Below are 16,604 nucleotides of genomic sequence, written 5' to 3'. Positions count from 1 at the left end.
TTGGATAGAATTAATTGTTGTCATAAATGCACACCTAAATTACTCTTGGAAAAATGTGAATGGGATTGATTGGATAGTATGACCGGTCAAGAGGTTTGATCGTGATAGAATTGATGAATTGATAAGGGTCAAAATGAGACTTGTCGATATGATTAGAGTGAACTGATTGAATAGAGTTTTATGAGCATTGAGTCTTGGGAGGAGTATCTAGCACCAAATTGGGTAAGAGTAAGTAATAACTCGAATTCAATAACTACGTCGCCAAACGTAGGAGAGGATTGAACCGTTAAAGTCGGATGTTCCCCAAATTACTGTCCTGATATGATATGACTTGATTGATTATGGATCCATAATTGTTGATTCGTTCCTACCCTGCCAAGGTATGAACAAACGTGGCAACAACGTCGGTTTGTTGCACTATCAGTGGCTCATAAGTGAAAGTTGTCGGATAAGAGAAACTCCCATATAAGTCTTGATAGTACTCTGAGTCGGATCAGAATGGATTGGATTGAATTGGATTGTATATGAATGGTCTTGTCTAAAACATATTCTTGTTTAAACTTAGTACATCTTGATTTCGTTGTTTCTTCTTCTGAGTTGAGATTCTGAGTTGATTTGATCCTACCCTGATGCATATTTTATTCTGTCATTTTACATACTCACATTCCACGTATTAACGCCATTTGGCCTGCATCATTTCATGATGCAGAGACAGGTACTAGAGATCATCAATAGGTGCACCATTGAGAATCTATTCTCTTTCAGCTAGTTGGTGAGTCCTTCCTATTTTCGAAGGATACCACACTTATCTTTTCAGCTTTGAGTTATTTTTTCTTTATTTGATTTGTGGTAGTCATGAACCTGTCATTGGCACCTCTTAGATTGTTGATAGAGGCTTCATAGACTAGAGTGTGGATGATGTTGATTTGTGTTTGTTTTGTTTTGACTAGTTCTTACTAATTATTGATTGAATATGTGGTTGGTCTTTGGTCTTATTTATGAATAGTATTCTTGTGAGTTAAGTCTTCCGCTGATAGAATATGACTGAATGGAAGTGTGATTGGATTAAGTGGTTCGCTTGAAAGCCAACAATAATTTTTGAGTGCCGGCCACGTCTAGGGTACCCTTCCGGGGCTTGACAAAACCCCTCTGAGGTGATTCCATACTCTGGGAACAAAATTGAAATGCAAGATATTTGATTAAAAATAAGGAAATATATATTACTTTACTATAAACTTTAACAATCACCTCTCTAATTTCATTACTTAATTCCCTTTTGACATGCAATTTAGATTTTTTAAGTTGTATTTTTCATAGACATGAAAAATTCACAGATTGTGAAAACCATCAAAATTTTCCAAGTCTTATACAATATTAACAAATGAGCAAATCATAATTTATAAACAAAATATCAGAATATCTTAAGGCGCCACATATATATTTTTTATAAATGAATATTTGTGTTTATCAATTTTCAAATACACATAATCTAATTATAAAGATCTATTAGTCAACAATATGAGTAACTAGTTATTCTTTAATATAATCTTTTCACATGGTAAATACAATTTCTCCACGTCGAACATGAATCTATTTTTCACAAAATTTAAAATAGAGTGTCTTTTTCTTACAAAATATAAATCTTGATTTGAAATTCAAATCATGATTTTTGGAGAATTTAAAATTTTTGAAATCTTGACTCCAATAAACAATATTAATATAAGGATAGCGGTTAAAAAGGGTTAAAATCGTCATAATTTGAATTTTTGCTGAGAACTACTTTTGAATACTGACAGCTCCTCTTCTGTCCCCATTCTTAACTGTACTATTAGGCCTCTCTTCCATTCTCAAATCACATGCTTCTCTCACTCTCTTTGCTTAGCGAGAGAAACATCTCCTCCCAAAATTCTTCTCTTCTGCGTTTCGTTATATAATCGGAGATTTTGATTAAGAGAAGATCAAACAATGGCTGGATATGTAGGTGTTTTTGTATCTGATCCATGGTTGCAGAGTCAGTTCACTCAGGTCGAGCTTCGGCGTTTGAAATCTCACGTAAGTTATTCAATTCTCAATCTCCGTTTAGTTAAGCTTGGATAAAGGATGAAAGTTTCGGTAGGTTGAAAGACGGAGTTGCAACGCTAGAATTTCGATGAAATTTCTGTATACTATGTTCGAATGGAGCGGAATGAATTTTTTGAGGATTTATACAGCGGATTTAACTAAATTTGGATCCATGCGTTGTGGATTGATTTACTGTATTAATAGACTGATCAAAATCAGTTCTGACTTCTAAGGATTTTTGTTGTTGGCAGTTCAATGCGATGAAGAGAGAAAATGGAGGTTTGATGCTCGCAGACTTACCATCCAAAATGGCGAGAATAAAACACGTCGGGGAGAATCTTACAGAACAAGAAAGAGAGTTGTTTCTGAGAGATTCCTACAAGAGCTTGGAGGAAGATGTTGATTTCGAGCTATTTCTTCAGGTAAAACATGATCGCATTTAGTAAAATGTTGTTAGTTCGATACTCTGCATTTTCAAATTTGAAGAAGATACTAGATCCTTTCTCTTGTTAGAAGCTATAGAAGCAGTCTAGAATCATTAGAAAGGTAAATTCATGTGTGAACTTGATTTGAAATTACCTTGTTTATAGAACCTTCTATTGTACCTCCACACGGAGCTTCTTTCACTTCCAAACTATCAAAACAGAGGACAATGGAAAAAGAAAAGGAATTGAGAATCCATAAGTTGATTCAGTCTCTGATCTTTGGCTTTCATTAGTTTCAAATGATTTTGTGCCTCCATGCTCTGAACATAAACGGATCAATTCAGATGATGCTCCTTGTAGATTTCGAGGTTTGAGATTTTGTTTTAACAACGGAACTAGGAAGAGGAAGATGAAAAAAGAAGTGAATAACTAGATTAAAGAGGAACTTTTAATCTCCCACAAGTATATTCCTTCATCTTCATGCCTTGCAATTTTTACTCCAAATGCATTCGTAGTACCCTATGAGCATTTGGTTTCAGTAGTTATATTCTATCTATAAACTTTGTTAGAACGTACTCGTCAAGAAATTGTTGGTTTGATTTGTCTAAGAAAACAAGAATTGTTGAATTCATGACAGGTTTATTTGAAAATCCAAGCACATGCTGCTGCAAGGATGGGAAATACTGCAAAGAGTTCATCAGCTTTTGTGAAGTCAGCAACTTCTACATTGCTCCACACAATTAGTGAATCTGAGAAGGCATCATATGTTGCACACATTAACAGCTATCTTGCGGATGATGAATTTTTGAAGAAATATCTTCCTATTGATCCTTTAACTAATGATCTCTTTGAGGTTTCCAAGGATGGAGTTCTTATTTGGTGAGCATCAAATCTTTCGCTTTGTCTATTAATATGCCTCAAGTATGTAAAAATTCTTTGACTAGATTGTTACTAATATTGTTCTTTTGCTGCAGCAAGCTTATCAATGTGGCTGTACCTGGAACAATTGATGAACGGGCAATAAACATGAAGAGAATGCTGAATCCTTGGGAAAGGAATGAAAATCATACCTTGTGCCTCAACTCTGCTAAGGCAATTGGATGTACTCTAGTGAATATTGGCACTCAGGACTTTATTGAAGGAAGGGTATGTATCCCTTTCACATTAGCACTCTGTTCTCCAATGGATTTGTCCTATAAATGTAGGACACAATTCCGCGACAACTTAGTTGACTCTGTTCCCTGTTGAGTTATCAAAGGGATTCCATCAGTTGTGGGTTTGTAAACTCGGTTCCAGCATGTCTTACTCATAAAACCATGTCACAGTCTAAATAGCTCTATCTTCTTCCTTTGGCTTTAAAAAGCTTTTATGTAATATCAGCTGAATTGCCTTTCTCTTTTCATTTGAATGCAAATGTAACCCTGAAACCTATGTTTGAGGGGTGACATCAATTATCTTCTTGCATGTCCAGTGATATCCCTACTGCCTCCACATTATCTTGTTCTCTGGTCCTGTGGGATTAAATTGATTTTAGTCATCCATCCTATGCTTCTTCTGTGCAATATCATGGTCTAATTGTTATTCAAAGATGTGTTCCATGTTTTTGGTATTCCTCAAGATATATCATAAGCTTACTTTTATCAGCATGAATTATTTTGTCTGTGAGTTTTTATGGCGGGTACTTAACTTCAGTTTCTGCAGTGTTACGTACTGGTCTAATACTTTATCTTTTTTATCGATTTCCAGAGGCATCTTGTTCTTGGAGTGATATCTCAAATCATTAAGGTAATCTAAATGTGTCCTTACCAATTCATTTAATGGATTTTAAATTTTGAAATAATGAGGTAACTTTGGTACAAAAAGATTGCCTTACAAGATGAAGGAATCAACATTTAGATATTAAAAATCACCACCACAGATTTTAGCTTGCAGGACTTGAAATCAGTACCAAAACTTTTTAAGGACATTGATTTTCTTTCATGCTATTTCAGATTCAACTATTGGCAGACCTCAACTTAAAGAAAACACCTCAATTGTTGGAGTTAATTGATGATAACAAGGTAAATACACACACTCATCAATGCTTCATCAATTGATGACTTGTGCAAAACTTGTGTTATATACTTGATTATCTCAAATCTGTGATGACAGGATGCAGAGGAGTTGATGAGTCTACCTCCAGAAAAAATCTTGCTCAGATGGATGAATTTTCAATTGAAGAAAGCTAAATACGAGAAAATTGTGACAAACTTCTCATCTGACATAAAGGTAGATAAAATTAAGCTGGACTTTGCATCAATTAGGTGTGACCAAGCAAATTTTTAATATCTACACCATTTATCTTGGTCTTTTAAAGATTAATATCTTCCCTTGGAGAGAGGGAGACTGAGGTGTTGTTTTGTTTTTTTCTTCCAATTCCCAGAAATTCTAAATAAGTTATCGAATGAAAAAAATTAAAAAGCATCAGATAGTTACATAATTTAATGACATCTATGTGTTGAGAGTTCTTAAATAAGCTACTATTTATTTTTTATAAAATGCATGGTGCAAAACTTTCTTGTCCTTGTACCCCAGAAATAAAAGAAAAGAGCTCTCCTCTTCATCTCTTTCAAGTAATTTCTTTGTCTATTTTGAGTGAATAATGCTGATTCTTAAGCCATCCATTTGCTTTTGTAGGATGCAGAAGCTTATGCTCACCTCTTAAATGTTCTTGCCCCGGAGTACATTAATCCTACCACACTCACTTTGAAAGACCATTTAGAAAGAGCAAAGTTGGTTTTGGCACATGCGGATAGGATGGGTTGCAAAAGATACTTAACAGCGAAAGATATTGTGGAAGGCTCTCCAAATCTCAACCTTGCATTTGTGGCGCATATTTTTCAGCACAGGTAAGAAGCTTGTGTTTGTTTGAGTTCTATGTATACTTGCTGGCTATTTCTTGTGTATGACATATTTAGGAGAAGAAGTTTCTGGTTAAACCTTTTGTGTTCTAAGAGTTTCAGTTGTGGTAGGAAAAGGTTTTAATCAATGAATTCCTTTCTGATTAGCAATATAGACAGAATATGTGCAACTTATGGACCTTGTTAATATGTATTTTATCTGAGTCTTCTAAAATAGCATGTCCTGGTGCTTTACCATGTTCTTTTTTAGCATATTGAATGCCAGCGGAGTGACTTGAATGAGCAATTTTGTTCCTGTGCCACACTCTTGTAATAGAATGACCAATTGTATGATTAGCCAATTCAGCTAGTCAAGTTTGAGAGGTTATAACAAGTATGGTAAAATTAGTGCTACACATTTCATAGGGACTGATATTTAACTGTAAAATTTAGTTATTTGATTACTTGTTTCAATCTTGAATTGACCATAAACCTCTTATCAATAGGAATGGGCTATCAACTCAAACAAAGCAAATATCCTTTCTGGAGATTTCACCAGATGAAGCTCAAATGTCCAGGGAAGAGAGAGCTTTCCGCTTTTGGATCAATAGTCTAGGAAATTCATCTTACATAGACAATGTTTTTGAAGATCTCAGAAATGGGTGAGTGCTACCTCGGTTACCTAGTGCTGCTAACTTTCACCATGGCAGTGGGTTTATTTGATGTTACTATGAAATTTCCTGACTAAGTTAAATTAAATAATTTGAACTCTGTTGTGATCTAAGTTTACTCATGCAATGACATTTATATATCTATCTGGTCTCATGAAAGTGATAAGTATTCATACAAAGACCATTTCTATGAGAGTGTGTGTGCACGGGTGTATTTAATTCAATCTAATGAATGTTTGTGTCTTTCCAGATGGTTGCTTTTAGAGACACTTGACAAGGTATCTCCTGGAATTGTTAATTGGAAAATTGCTACTAAGCCTCCAATAAAGATGCCATTCAGAAAAGTAGAAAACTGCAACCAAGTTGTGAAGATCGGGAAGCAGCTGAAGTTTTCTCTTGTAAATATTGCTGGAAATGACATTGTACAGGGAAATAAGAAATTAATATTGGGTAAGTGTTGTAATCCTTTGTTCTTCTTCTTTTTGTCTCCTTAAATTTATTCATATCTGTAATATCAACATGCTTTTTTTGGTTCGGGGAGGGGGGAGGGGTTGTTCAACTCAAAACTGTTTTGGACCAACATCTTTTGTTCCCTATTTCAGCTTACTTGTGGCAGTTAATGCGATGTAACATGCTTCAGCTCTTGAAGAATTTGAGATTTCATTCCAATGGGAAGGAAATCACTGATGCAGATATCTTAGAGTGGTCCAACAGCAAAGTAAGAAATTCAGGAAGCAAGAGTCGGATGGCTAGTTTTAAGGTATAAATTCTTAAGATCAGTCATTTTCAGATTCAGAACAATACAGTTGAGTAGGTCTTCGATTAATTATTTTGATAAAGCATGCTTTCCTAGCAGGCGTATGATCATTATTAGCTTTGTGTATGTTGGTGAGTGCATATAGCATCTATTTTCAATGTTTTGAACCTTGCTTTGAATTGTTATGTTATCAGTAATTAAAAGGTGTGAAAATAATATTAGTGTGCACAACAAGTTCAAGTATTACTTAGGCAGACTATACATGTATACATATGATATGTAAGCCCTGACTATCAAACTTCCAGTTATATGACTAAACCTGACAATCAATTTTTTTTTTCCTGGTGGAAAATTACCTGATATGGCTTGCAAAGAAAGTTGTAACTTTTATAGAGTCTCTGATTTTCAATTGGACACCTGTTTTTGGTAAAATTGGATATGATCAGATTTTCTGATATAGTTGTTGGATGAGGCATTACTAGTTGAATAATACCCCACAACTTGGCCAGCGTACACCTCTTTTACCTCTTGTTGTCATGAGACAGAGAACTGAGTCTGTTTAATTTACAGGATAAGAGTTTGTCAGATGGCATCTTTTTCCTCGAGCTGCTTAGTGCTGTACACCCTCGAGCTGTTAACTGGAGTCTTGTTACAAAAGGAGAAACTGGTAATCTTATTTCAGACTTCAAATAGGCTCCTTCTTTCAGTTGTTCTGATTTTTAGTTTAGTTGCTTGTTAGTATCAACACGAGTCATTGTTCTTTCTTGCTATTCTTTTTTTCCAAGAGCTAATCGACTAAAATACTATTGGATGGGAATTTGTGTGATGGCCTACTGAATACTGAGATGTGAAGGGAAACTATTATATGATTGAATACAGTGATCAAGATTTTTCATCCTTTATTTATTGACAACCTCAATTTGGAACTATGAAGCATGTCTAACTTACTTATGAATAAGGAACTTCAGAATCACTTTGTCAGATGATACTTGAATAAAGGAGGTGTCATGTTCTTACTAGAGAGAGCCTCACAATTCCAGCATGATATGTCTTCACAAATTTCTATTCACATTTCCAAAAGACATCCACGTTCTGGAGGATTGGAGCATGCATTAGTTAAGAGTGATTTTTACGAATCATCCAAACATTCTGAAGAAATGGCTGTCAAATTGAGAAAGAGGAACAGATGCAATCCATAATCTGGATAGTCCCTAACCAGTAGAGATCATTCAATGAAGTTAAAGTAACTTAATATGCTTATTCAGCCAAATAAGGAAGTTCAATTCAATTCGAACTGTCTAAAGTGGTAATTTACTTCTTTTGTCTGAATCGGAAAAAGCTAAGAGAAGTCCACATTATTGACATTGTATCATCCATAGTACATTTTTGAGTTATTTTGTGTTTCTCCATCCAGTCATGATTGTCAGTACATTAGACTTCTTAGTAATGCGAAATTTTGGTTGATGCAGAGGAGCAAAAGAAGATGAACGCAACCTACATTATCAGTATTGCAAGGAAACTTGGATGTTCAATATTTTTGTTACCCGAAGATCTGATTGAGGTAATCATTCATTTGCTCAACATGCATGTTTGTTTGATGTATTCTATCTTTCAGGAAATTTAGGAACCTGTGATGCCTTTAGCTTTCAGGCTACTGAGTTTGCTGCTTCTGATACTAAAACAAGTAAAATCACAAGCGGCTTAATTTCACGGATTGTCACTCAACTTTGCCTAAGTATCACCAAAGTTACTAGACAAAGTCATTATGAGGAAACAAATGAGACATGATAATAGTGAAGATTCGTGAAATTAACCCGTTTGATGCTTGCATTGTGTCCTCTACTGACTACTGTTAATACTGCAAAATCAGGTAAATCAAAAGATGATGCTTACACTCACAGCAAGTATAATGTATTGGCATTTGAAACAACCAATGGAGGACCAAACTTGTACATCTTCAGATAGTGATAGTAGCTCAGTGGACACAATCTCAACCTCAACGTTGGACGATACCGCTTCTGAGTGTTCAATGGATGACAACAGCAACAGATAACTGGGAAATTTTTTCATAGTGTGCTGGATTTTTTCTCTCCAAAGTTCTTTGTTTTGATTGAAATTTTGAAACGTTTAGGGTGTATGGCTTTGTAAGTAGTCAATCAGTGTTCTATTGCAGTTCTAAAAAAAAAGTTATATTGTGAATACAGTTAAGAGAGTTATTTTTGTGTTGTGCAAGAGATCTTGTGTAGTATACCTTGGGTTTTATATGTTTACTAGTGAATTTGTATGTAAAAGACCTAAATAATCTTTTTTAATATCCATGAAAATATTATAGTCGTCAAATCCAAGTAGATTAGAGTTCAGATTTCCCATTATTATTAACGTTTAATTTAATATTTTTCTTTTTAACTTTTTGTCACTTAAAAAATCGTTTGATTGGAAACAAGTTATTACGGAATTAATTATACTGCGATTAGCTATTTTAGGATAAATTATCCCACCATGTATATCTAAATTTATTTCACAGTGTGAGAGATGATTTTATCAAAAAATTAGGCATAAGTTGTTGATTTATAAGATTTAGAAAAACAAAATCAATTGACGCGATTTTTGTAAAAAAAATACTATTTTTTAATTCAATTGTATGAGATAATAAGACATCATTTTAAATAAAAAAAATTGAAAGAAATTTCTTTTTAGTCCATTAAAAATACAATTTTAATTATATGGGTAGGTAGTTTAAAAATAAAGATGATAACTAAATCCACAAAAAGAAAACATTTAGAGGTAAAAAGTCCCAAGATTTAGGAGTTCCTCTTCCCCGCCAACATCCGATTCTTCAGATTGAAATCGAACTTGTAAGTATAATCTATTAAAAAGCATATACTTTTTGTTGTTTCCTTATTGAATTTGTGATTTTTATCTTGATTTTGTTATGCTTATTGTGATTCTTTCTGAGAAAATTTCCACGAGAAAAATTTGTGATTTTGTTGTGTTTTTTCACATGGGTTTCGACGAGTAAACGTCTATTTCTAGTTTATGTATCAATATATGAGTTTGTTTAAATAAAGTCATGAGGGTTCTGGATAACTATTGTTTTGTATTAGCTCCCCGTTTGGCCGTAGATTTCAAAGTTGAAACTTGAAAATTTATGTTTTTGAAACTTGCAGTTGTGTTTGGATATGCATTTTACTTGGAAAAAAATTGAAATTTTGTGAGTGGAAGTAAAATTTCTAAGTTGTTTTTGTTAACTTGAGAATATATGAAATCGGATCAAATTTCATGGGCAAACGGATATTTGAAAATAAATATTCAAAACTTGATCCAAAATCTATGGCCACACGATAGATAAGTTTTATCAGGTCACTCATACTTGAATCCTATTTTGTTTCTATTTTTATTTTGGCTGCTGGATGCTTGTAATACCTTGTTTACTTCAGCTTGATGAGGTTAGTAAATGTTTTTCTAAGAAAAAACAAACTATCTTCTTTTTTTTGATGAGGTTTTCTGTGAAGATTTGTATCTTTTCTTTTGATGCAAGGAGAGGTTTTAGAAAAAAAAAACAGCCGTTTAAGCTAATGCATGAATAAGAAAGACAAATTTTGACTAATATGGATAGTGGTGGGATGGTTGGGCTTTCTCCACTCTTAACTAGAGGGCTCGAATCGAGCCTGGGAATTGAAAAAATCATCTTGGTAGCACCACCCCCAGAAATGGACCCTGCAATACGGATTAGTTGGGATCCAATTAGGTACCGGAACCGAATGGGAACCCCAAAAAAGAAGAAAGACAAATTTGAAGTTTGGAAGTTTATTTATTTTACTGCAAAGGAAGTTCTTTAGCTTAGAAGTAGGCTTTGTGTGATCTTGATAGACATCATAACTGACAGGTGAATCTTACCAAGGTCAGACTTGAAAATGGTTTCTGAATTGATAAATGCCAATCCCATTGTGTATGAGAAGAAGGAGCGTCAAGCTAGGATTGCTCCAAGTGCGGATGAAGATGCAGCTGAAACTATTGACCAGCTTGAAATTTTTGATATCCTTCTGAATGATTGTATTCTACCTGTTACGTTTGACTTGAAATTAATCTTTCTATGATAAGGGAATACCTATGAGGCTAAAACTCATCCACTTCAGATCTGTGAGTGTTATTCTCAATCATTCAGATTTCGAATGGAGCAGTACTAGCATGTTAAGTCTATGAGTAGTGATAACATATTACACTGCAGAATACCTAGAGGTGGTCTTTGAATTTACAACGTAGAGTTAATTTTGTTGTAGTTGTTTCTGATGTTTATTTTTGTACCCTGTAGTTCAATGTGAAAGATGAAGTGGAGAAAGAACCTTTTGCTCCTTTTCTTCATAATTTTTTCTTGTATTTATTAACGGGACATGTCGTTCAATGCAAACAATGAATGGAGAAACCCTTTTGCACCTTGGTGCACTAAATATGTTTGCAAGCTTTCTCTTTTCTGGTACAAACTCTGTTAGTATGACTTTGACTGTGAACAAGTCGTCCCTACTCCTAATGCTCGACAGATCCGACGTAGCATATGTTACTCTGTCCATACAAAAATCAACCAGGTTTTGAGGTTCATCAATGTCCCAATCCTAGGGATTCCTCCTAAATTTCAAATTCCAATGAACTTCCCCTTCATGTCTTATACGAATTTGTTGGACAGTCAGCCCTCTCTGGCATGAGATTCTATAAATGTTCAGAAAGGAAAGCCCCCACACCCTCCACATAAAAGTATTTTTTGTGTGTGGGGGGGGGGGGGGGTGATGAGGGCATGCATTATTTGCACCTTCAACATTTGTCCATGGCAAATCAAAGTGCCTATTGGTTTGCTATTCTTAGCAAATAGTAGAATATATTAGGTTCACATGTCATGAAAATTTTCAGGGTCATGCTGCCTCCAATTCTGATTTGAGGTGCTACTGTTCAATCAGGGATTGATCATCTTTGTATACTTCCTATTCGATTAAAGTATGGGTCAGTGTAACCAATTGCTTACACATGATTGCAATCTTCAATTTACTCCATGATGATCTTTTACATTATTTCATACTTCTCCTTTTTCTTCACAAATGTCAGTGTCCTTCAACAAGTATCATGAGTACATCCATTTGATTATGTATTTTGATAGGATTCCTTCTAAATCTTTTTCTGCCTGTTTGGGTTATCATTGTGTCATTTCGAAGGGAACTAAGAAAGTATGAAGTTTGATTTGTTGGGGTTAACTTTATAGCTATGAAAAGCTAATCATTCCTTAACATTCTTACACTACCTTAGAGATATAAAAGATCCAGAGCATCCCTATTCTCTGGAAGAGCTGAAAGTTATAACAGAAGATGCCATTGAGGTTGATGACCAGCGAAGCTATGTTAGGTGAGAACTAAATCTGTTTCATATGCTTCTGTTTTGATTCCTCTTAATTAGCATTTTCGTGTTGTCTAAGAAGAGGAAGTTCTTCGATTCAGGGTCACATTCACGCCTACTGTGGAACATTGCAGCATGGCAACTGTTATTGGATTATGCTTGCGTGTGAAACTTATGCGAAGTTTGCCTTCACGTTATAAGGTATGCTTTATCACCCTTCTATTTAGATTAAACACGCTCGTGTGTTACATATTTCCCTGTAAAAAAGCATATTACAGTTGATAGAATATTATGTTTTACGTGATATGCTGTTATGACTCTATAGAAGTCAACAATTCCCAAAATCACAGAGTACTGGAGAAGACGTTCATACCTGTAACCAGTCTCTCTATGATATTTCAACATTCTAGTTGCATTTTTATATTACAACATTCAACGACTTCTTTTGGAAATCATTTATTTTGTTGGATTATTATGACTTTTTTTTTTATCATTGACGTTTTTGTTGATATTTAGCTGTGACTTTAAATTGTTGGAAATGCAAATCTATTTGCAAGTTTTTGGTTTGCTTGTTTTTTTCAGTAACATATCCTTGTTGTCTTGGCAGGTGGATATTAGAGTAGCACCTGGAACTCATGCTACGGAAGCTGCAGGTATATGTCTGTCTCTCTGTATCTGTCATACAACATCCAATATTAGTCACAATTATCAGTAAACTTCAATTCTTTAGCTGTCACTCTGCCAGCATTTGTTCCTTCCTATTTGCTTTGACAAAAGGACATCTTCCTTTTTTCGAGCAAAGCTCACGAATTATAAATTAAATTTGCTCTTCTTAGCATACCATCCGGGCATAGAGCTGATTATGCATTATTTTCCGTGTATGGTGTTCACACTTTTAGTTAATGTAAGTTTATCCCAAAAGAAAAACATACAAGCTTATTGTTGTTGATCATCAAGCATTACCACACGAGAACTTTTTAAGAGCAGTCCGCTATTGCTTCTACTCCAGCAATTGATCAATTGTTTTGTGCTTGCAGTAAATAAGCAATTGAATGATAAAGAACGAGTAGCTGCAGCATTGGAAAATCCTAACCTTGTCGACATGGTAGACGAATGCCTAGCTCCATCTCTTGAATGAGGAAGTAAGTTCTTGTTCAGTATATGGAGATACAACTTGAAAAGCTTTCATCTAAAAGTCCTTTGTTATATTATCTTGTTGTGGTTGTTTTTTGAATGGCTTTTCATTGGTTTTCTTTAATTCATTATATTAATAAGGTGGTTGTTTTAGTGAAACTGTGAAATCACCATGTAGTGGTTGGCATGAAATAGGTTGTATCTTTGTAAAGAGATATATGCAATATTTATATCATCATATTCACTTGGTATTTTCGATATTCACGATCATTCAGCAGTTGAAATCTATATTGCTCGGACTCTTTAAAAATGCTGATGGTTACGTGCTGTGCATTCTTGGAGGATCCGACACTAAAACGGCAGTATATTTTAAAGAGTTCGAGCAGCATAGATTAGAATATCTGTTGAGCATCTAAATTATTCAAAACGTATACCTATTAAATACAAAATACTAATTTGGCAAAAAATGTGTTTTGCACTCTTGATGTGCGCTTAAGAAATCTGAAAAAGTATTTTTGAAAAAAAAAATTACACTTTCTCTTCTCTTTTATTGAATCTTAGCACTATAAAGAATTTTCTTATATTTTTTAAAATGATAATTTCTTAAACCAAAAAAGAAAAGCACCCACCCCCTACCATTCGTCTTCTTCTACACCTTAGTTAATTTTCAAAGATCTGACCTTTCTCCATTTTAGCTTCAGCTTCTGTTTTTTTAGATATTTTTTTTTCAATCTTTATTGACGAATTAAATTATGACATACGTCATTTGGATTCAAAAAATAGTTGCTACCTACCCCTCTTTTTTATTCTCTCTTTTTTATTCCTATTTCCATCAACACCATAACTGTCATTTCTCGATCTCATTCTCTTCCTCAAACACCAATTAAGATTTGTTGACATTTTCAGTGTTGTGAGTTCTTTAGAATTTAAATTTTTTCAAAATTTCAAAGAAAAAAATTGATTTGTATTAGTCTTGCCGGAAAATTGGATGTTCAGCGGATTTTTTTACCCAATTTGATAATTTTTTTAATTAAATTTCCTTGTACAACTTTAACTCTTTGAATGTTTCAGTTAGAATTTTTCTACAGTTTATAAAGTTAAAATTTTTCAGATATGTATCAGTCAACATAGTAGAAAGGAAAAATGAAGGAGAACATGGAAAAAGGGTATGGCAGGGGGACGATGGTGAGGAATTGCAGAGGATTTTGGTGGTATGGAATTGGGAAAGAAAATGTATGGGAAGAAGATGAAGAAGAAAGGGGGTTGTTCTCAATGATAAAAGACCATAATTAGGACTCATTTGGTCAAAGATAATTTCACTCTTTTTTGGGGAAAAAAATCACTTAATGTGTATCAAATTTTCATCACTAAATAGTAAAGGTTGAATAACTCTCACACCAAATATAAGACTGATATTTTGAGCTCAATCCAATTTTTATTAAAGCATGTTAATTAAATATATCTCACTGTTTAATAAATAACGTATATTTACTTTGTTCGTTGATAGAATTTATATTTATTGAATTAAAAAAATTAAAATTAATTTTAGTTTCAAGAATATCATATGCCTTTTACAAATTTCATCACCCATTATTTATCCCTACCAAACTCGAATGGAAAAGGTGAGGTATGGAGGGGTACAGATAATTTGTGAGATAACTTTTTAAAATTACGTGATATTTTTGAAATTAAAAAAGTTAGTTTTAGGATTTTCTTTTAATTCAATTTATTAACGAAAAAAAATAAATATTCATTATTTGTTAAATGATGAGAGTATGTGTGTCTCTCTCTCTATATATATAACGACAAAGATATATATATATACATCACTTTTCAATGAAGGGATACAATAACTCTAAATTACAAAGGAATTTATTTGCCCATTGGCCATTTCTCCATAATTAAAATTAAAACTGCGACCAGAAGCTGCTGAAAAGTAGCGAATTAAGTAATTATTTTAGGCCCCAAATTACTAAGTACTATATTATTATTATGTATAACATATAATTTATGCAGTTATTAATTAAATATTTCAATTTTTTTTAAATATTCAGTTTGAGCAACAAATTTTCTATTTGATTAAATTAAATATTATATCTACCCTCATACCCAATATTAATTGTTGGTGTAATATACCAAAATATAATAAATGACAGTTGAAAAATAAAATGACAGAAATAAATAAAAATATATTCAGGCTGAGGCGCGGATATCTCGCTCTCTTTAAGGAGATTCAAGTCCACTGCGACATAATCTACACCGATCCAGCAGTAATTCTCTTCACTTGTCCCTTCCAGAATACAACAGTCCAACAACGTTGTACAACTCAAACAACTCCGAATTAGTCGAAGAGATCAAAGCTCCACAAAAGAACACCTTCTTTCAACATATATAGACACTCTTTTATATAGTGAATATAGTTGAAGACTTAGAATATTTTCTTTGCTCAACTCTCTCTTTCACTACTACACATTACAATATTTTTCACACTTTACATATTTCATCTCATATTTGTTTAACATCCATTTCACAAAGGAAGAACCATCATTATTTATAAATGAAGAAGTATTCCATGTAATCAATGGGTAGAATCAGGCATAGTAATGTGGTAGATGAATGTGATAAATGTTACATAAGTTACAAGAAACTAATAGTCATATGAGTTCAAAAAAACTAATGATCATAAGAGTTACAAGAACTAATGGTCATATAAGTTACAAGAATCAATAGTCATCTTCTACCATAATTTATACCCACTAACATATGCACTTATATTTTATTTTAATAATAAAATGCATATACACCAAACTAATATTTCCTCCTCTGTGTTAGGACCGAAATAATCAGGTATCATGCTAAAATTAGCAAAACAAACTTCAAAATACTATGAGTAAAGACGACAAACGAGAAATATATCATATGATACACAAACATTTAACGTGATTCGGTCAACCGACCTACATCCACAAGAGGAGATGAACAATTCACTATATAAATATGATCTACAACATATCAAAAGAAATAACCTCACACAATTCACTCAGAATAAAAAAAGCTTTACACAGGTGATAACATATCACTTGTGTCTCACAAATTCTCCTCCTAAACACAACTCTCAAAGCTTCTTGGACTACAATGTGAATGCTATGAAGTTAGAAAGAATGAGTCTCTATTTATAAAGTCATAAACCTTTTTCTACGAGAAAAAGGACTAGCCAAATATGAATACCTTGTAAGAACTCAATTATGCTAGGAAAGCAAGGCAAAAATCCAACATCGTGTACACTAATTTTTTACTT

At 33.6% G+C, this 16,604-nt stretch overlaps 2 protein-coding genes across 4 annotated transcripts; both read left to right on the top strand.

Moving 5' to 3' along the window:
- The first annotated feature begins 1,771 nt into the window (after positions 1 to 1,771).
- On the top strand, positions 1,772 to 9,127 carry LOC129900585 (fimbrin-2-like). The gene is made up of 14 exons (XM_055975594.1): positions 1,772 to 2,052; positions 2,313 to 2,483; positions 3,124 to 3,365; positions 3,461 to 3,632; positions 4,233 to 4,271; positions 4,478 to 4,546; positions 4,638 to 4,754; positions 5,163 to 5,374; positions 5,872 to 6,027; positions 6,287 to 6,486; positions 6,639 to 6,796; positions 7,364 to 7,460; positions 8,263 to 8,354; positions 8,664 to 9,127. Exons 1-14 carry the CDS (start codon positions 1,966 to 1,968, stop codon positions 8,844 to 8,846), a joined length of 1,995 nt encoding a protein of 664 aa, XP_055831569.1. The 5' UTR covers positions 1,772 to 1,965; the 3' UTR covers positions 8,847 to 9,127.
- Positions 9,128 to 9,525: 398 nt separating this feature from the next.
- LOC129901510 (protein AE7-like) lies at positions 9,526 to 14,752 on the top strand. Of its 3 annotated transcripts, none has more exons than XM_055976714.1 (7): positions 9,526 to 9,648; positions 10,700 to 10,829; positions 12,077 to 12,181; positions 12,274 to 12,373; positions 12,780 to 12,825; positions 13,210 to 13,314; positions 14,418 to 14,752. In XM_055976714.1, the coding sequence occupies exons 2-6, from the start codon at positions 10,708 to 10,710 to the stop codon at positions 13,308 to 13,310; spliced, it is 474 nt and encodes a 157-aa protein (XP_055832689.1). In that variant the 5' UTR covers positions 9,526 to 9,648; positions 10,700 to 10,707; the 3' UTR covers positions 13,311 to 13,314; positions 14,418 to 14,752. The 3 variants fall into 3 exon arrangements, with proteins under 3 accessions (XP_055832689.1, XP_055832688.1, XP_055832686.1); XM_055976713.1 differs by having other exon boundaries at positions 9,530 to 9,648; positions 10,680 to 10,829; XM_055976711.1 differs by lacking the exon at positions 14,418 to 14,752 and having other exon boundaries at positions 9,530 to 9,648; positions 10,680 to 10,829; positions 13,210 to 13,564.
- The last annotated feature ends 1,852 nt before the right edge of the window (positions 14,753 to 16,604 follow it).

The sequence above is a fragment of the Solanum dulcamara genome, chromosome 8 (genome assembly GCF_947179165.1).
Source record: "Solanum dulcamara chromosome 8, daSolDulc1.2, whole genome shotgun sequence".
NCBI classification, from domain to species: Eukaryota; Viridiplantae; Streptophyta; class Magnoliopsida; order Solanales; family Solanaceae; genus Solanum; species Solanum dulcamara.
The sequence above is the reverse complement of the archived record's forward strand: the minus strand, read 5'-3'. Positions and strand labels throughout refer to the sequence as shown.

Coding starts and splice junctions, on each gene's coding strand:
- LOC129900585 (XM_055975594.1), top strand. CDS start 1,966: ATGGCTGGATATGTAGGTGTTTTTGTATCTGATCCATGGTTGCAGAGT. Junction 2,484..3,123: donor ATTTCGAGCTATTTCTTCAG/GTAAAACATGAT, acceptor AATTCATGACAG/GTTTATTTGAAAATCCAAGC. Junction 5,375..5,871: donor GCGCATATTTTTCAGCACAG/GTAAGAAGCTTG, acceptor TCTTATCAATAG/GAATGGGCTATCAACTCAAA.
- LOC129901510 (XM_055976714.1), top strand. CDS start 10,708: ATGGTTTCTGAATTGATAAATGCCAATCCCATTGTGTATGAGAAGAAG. Junction 12,182..12,273: donor GACCAGCGAAGCTATGTTAG/GTGAGAACTAAA, acceptor TCTTCGATTCAG/GGTCACATTCACGCCTACTG. Junction 12,826..13,209: donor TCATGCTACGGAAGCTGCAG/GTATATGTCTGT, acceptor TTGTGCTTGCAG/TAAATAAGCAATTGAATGAT.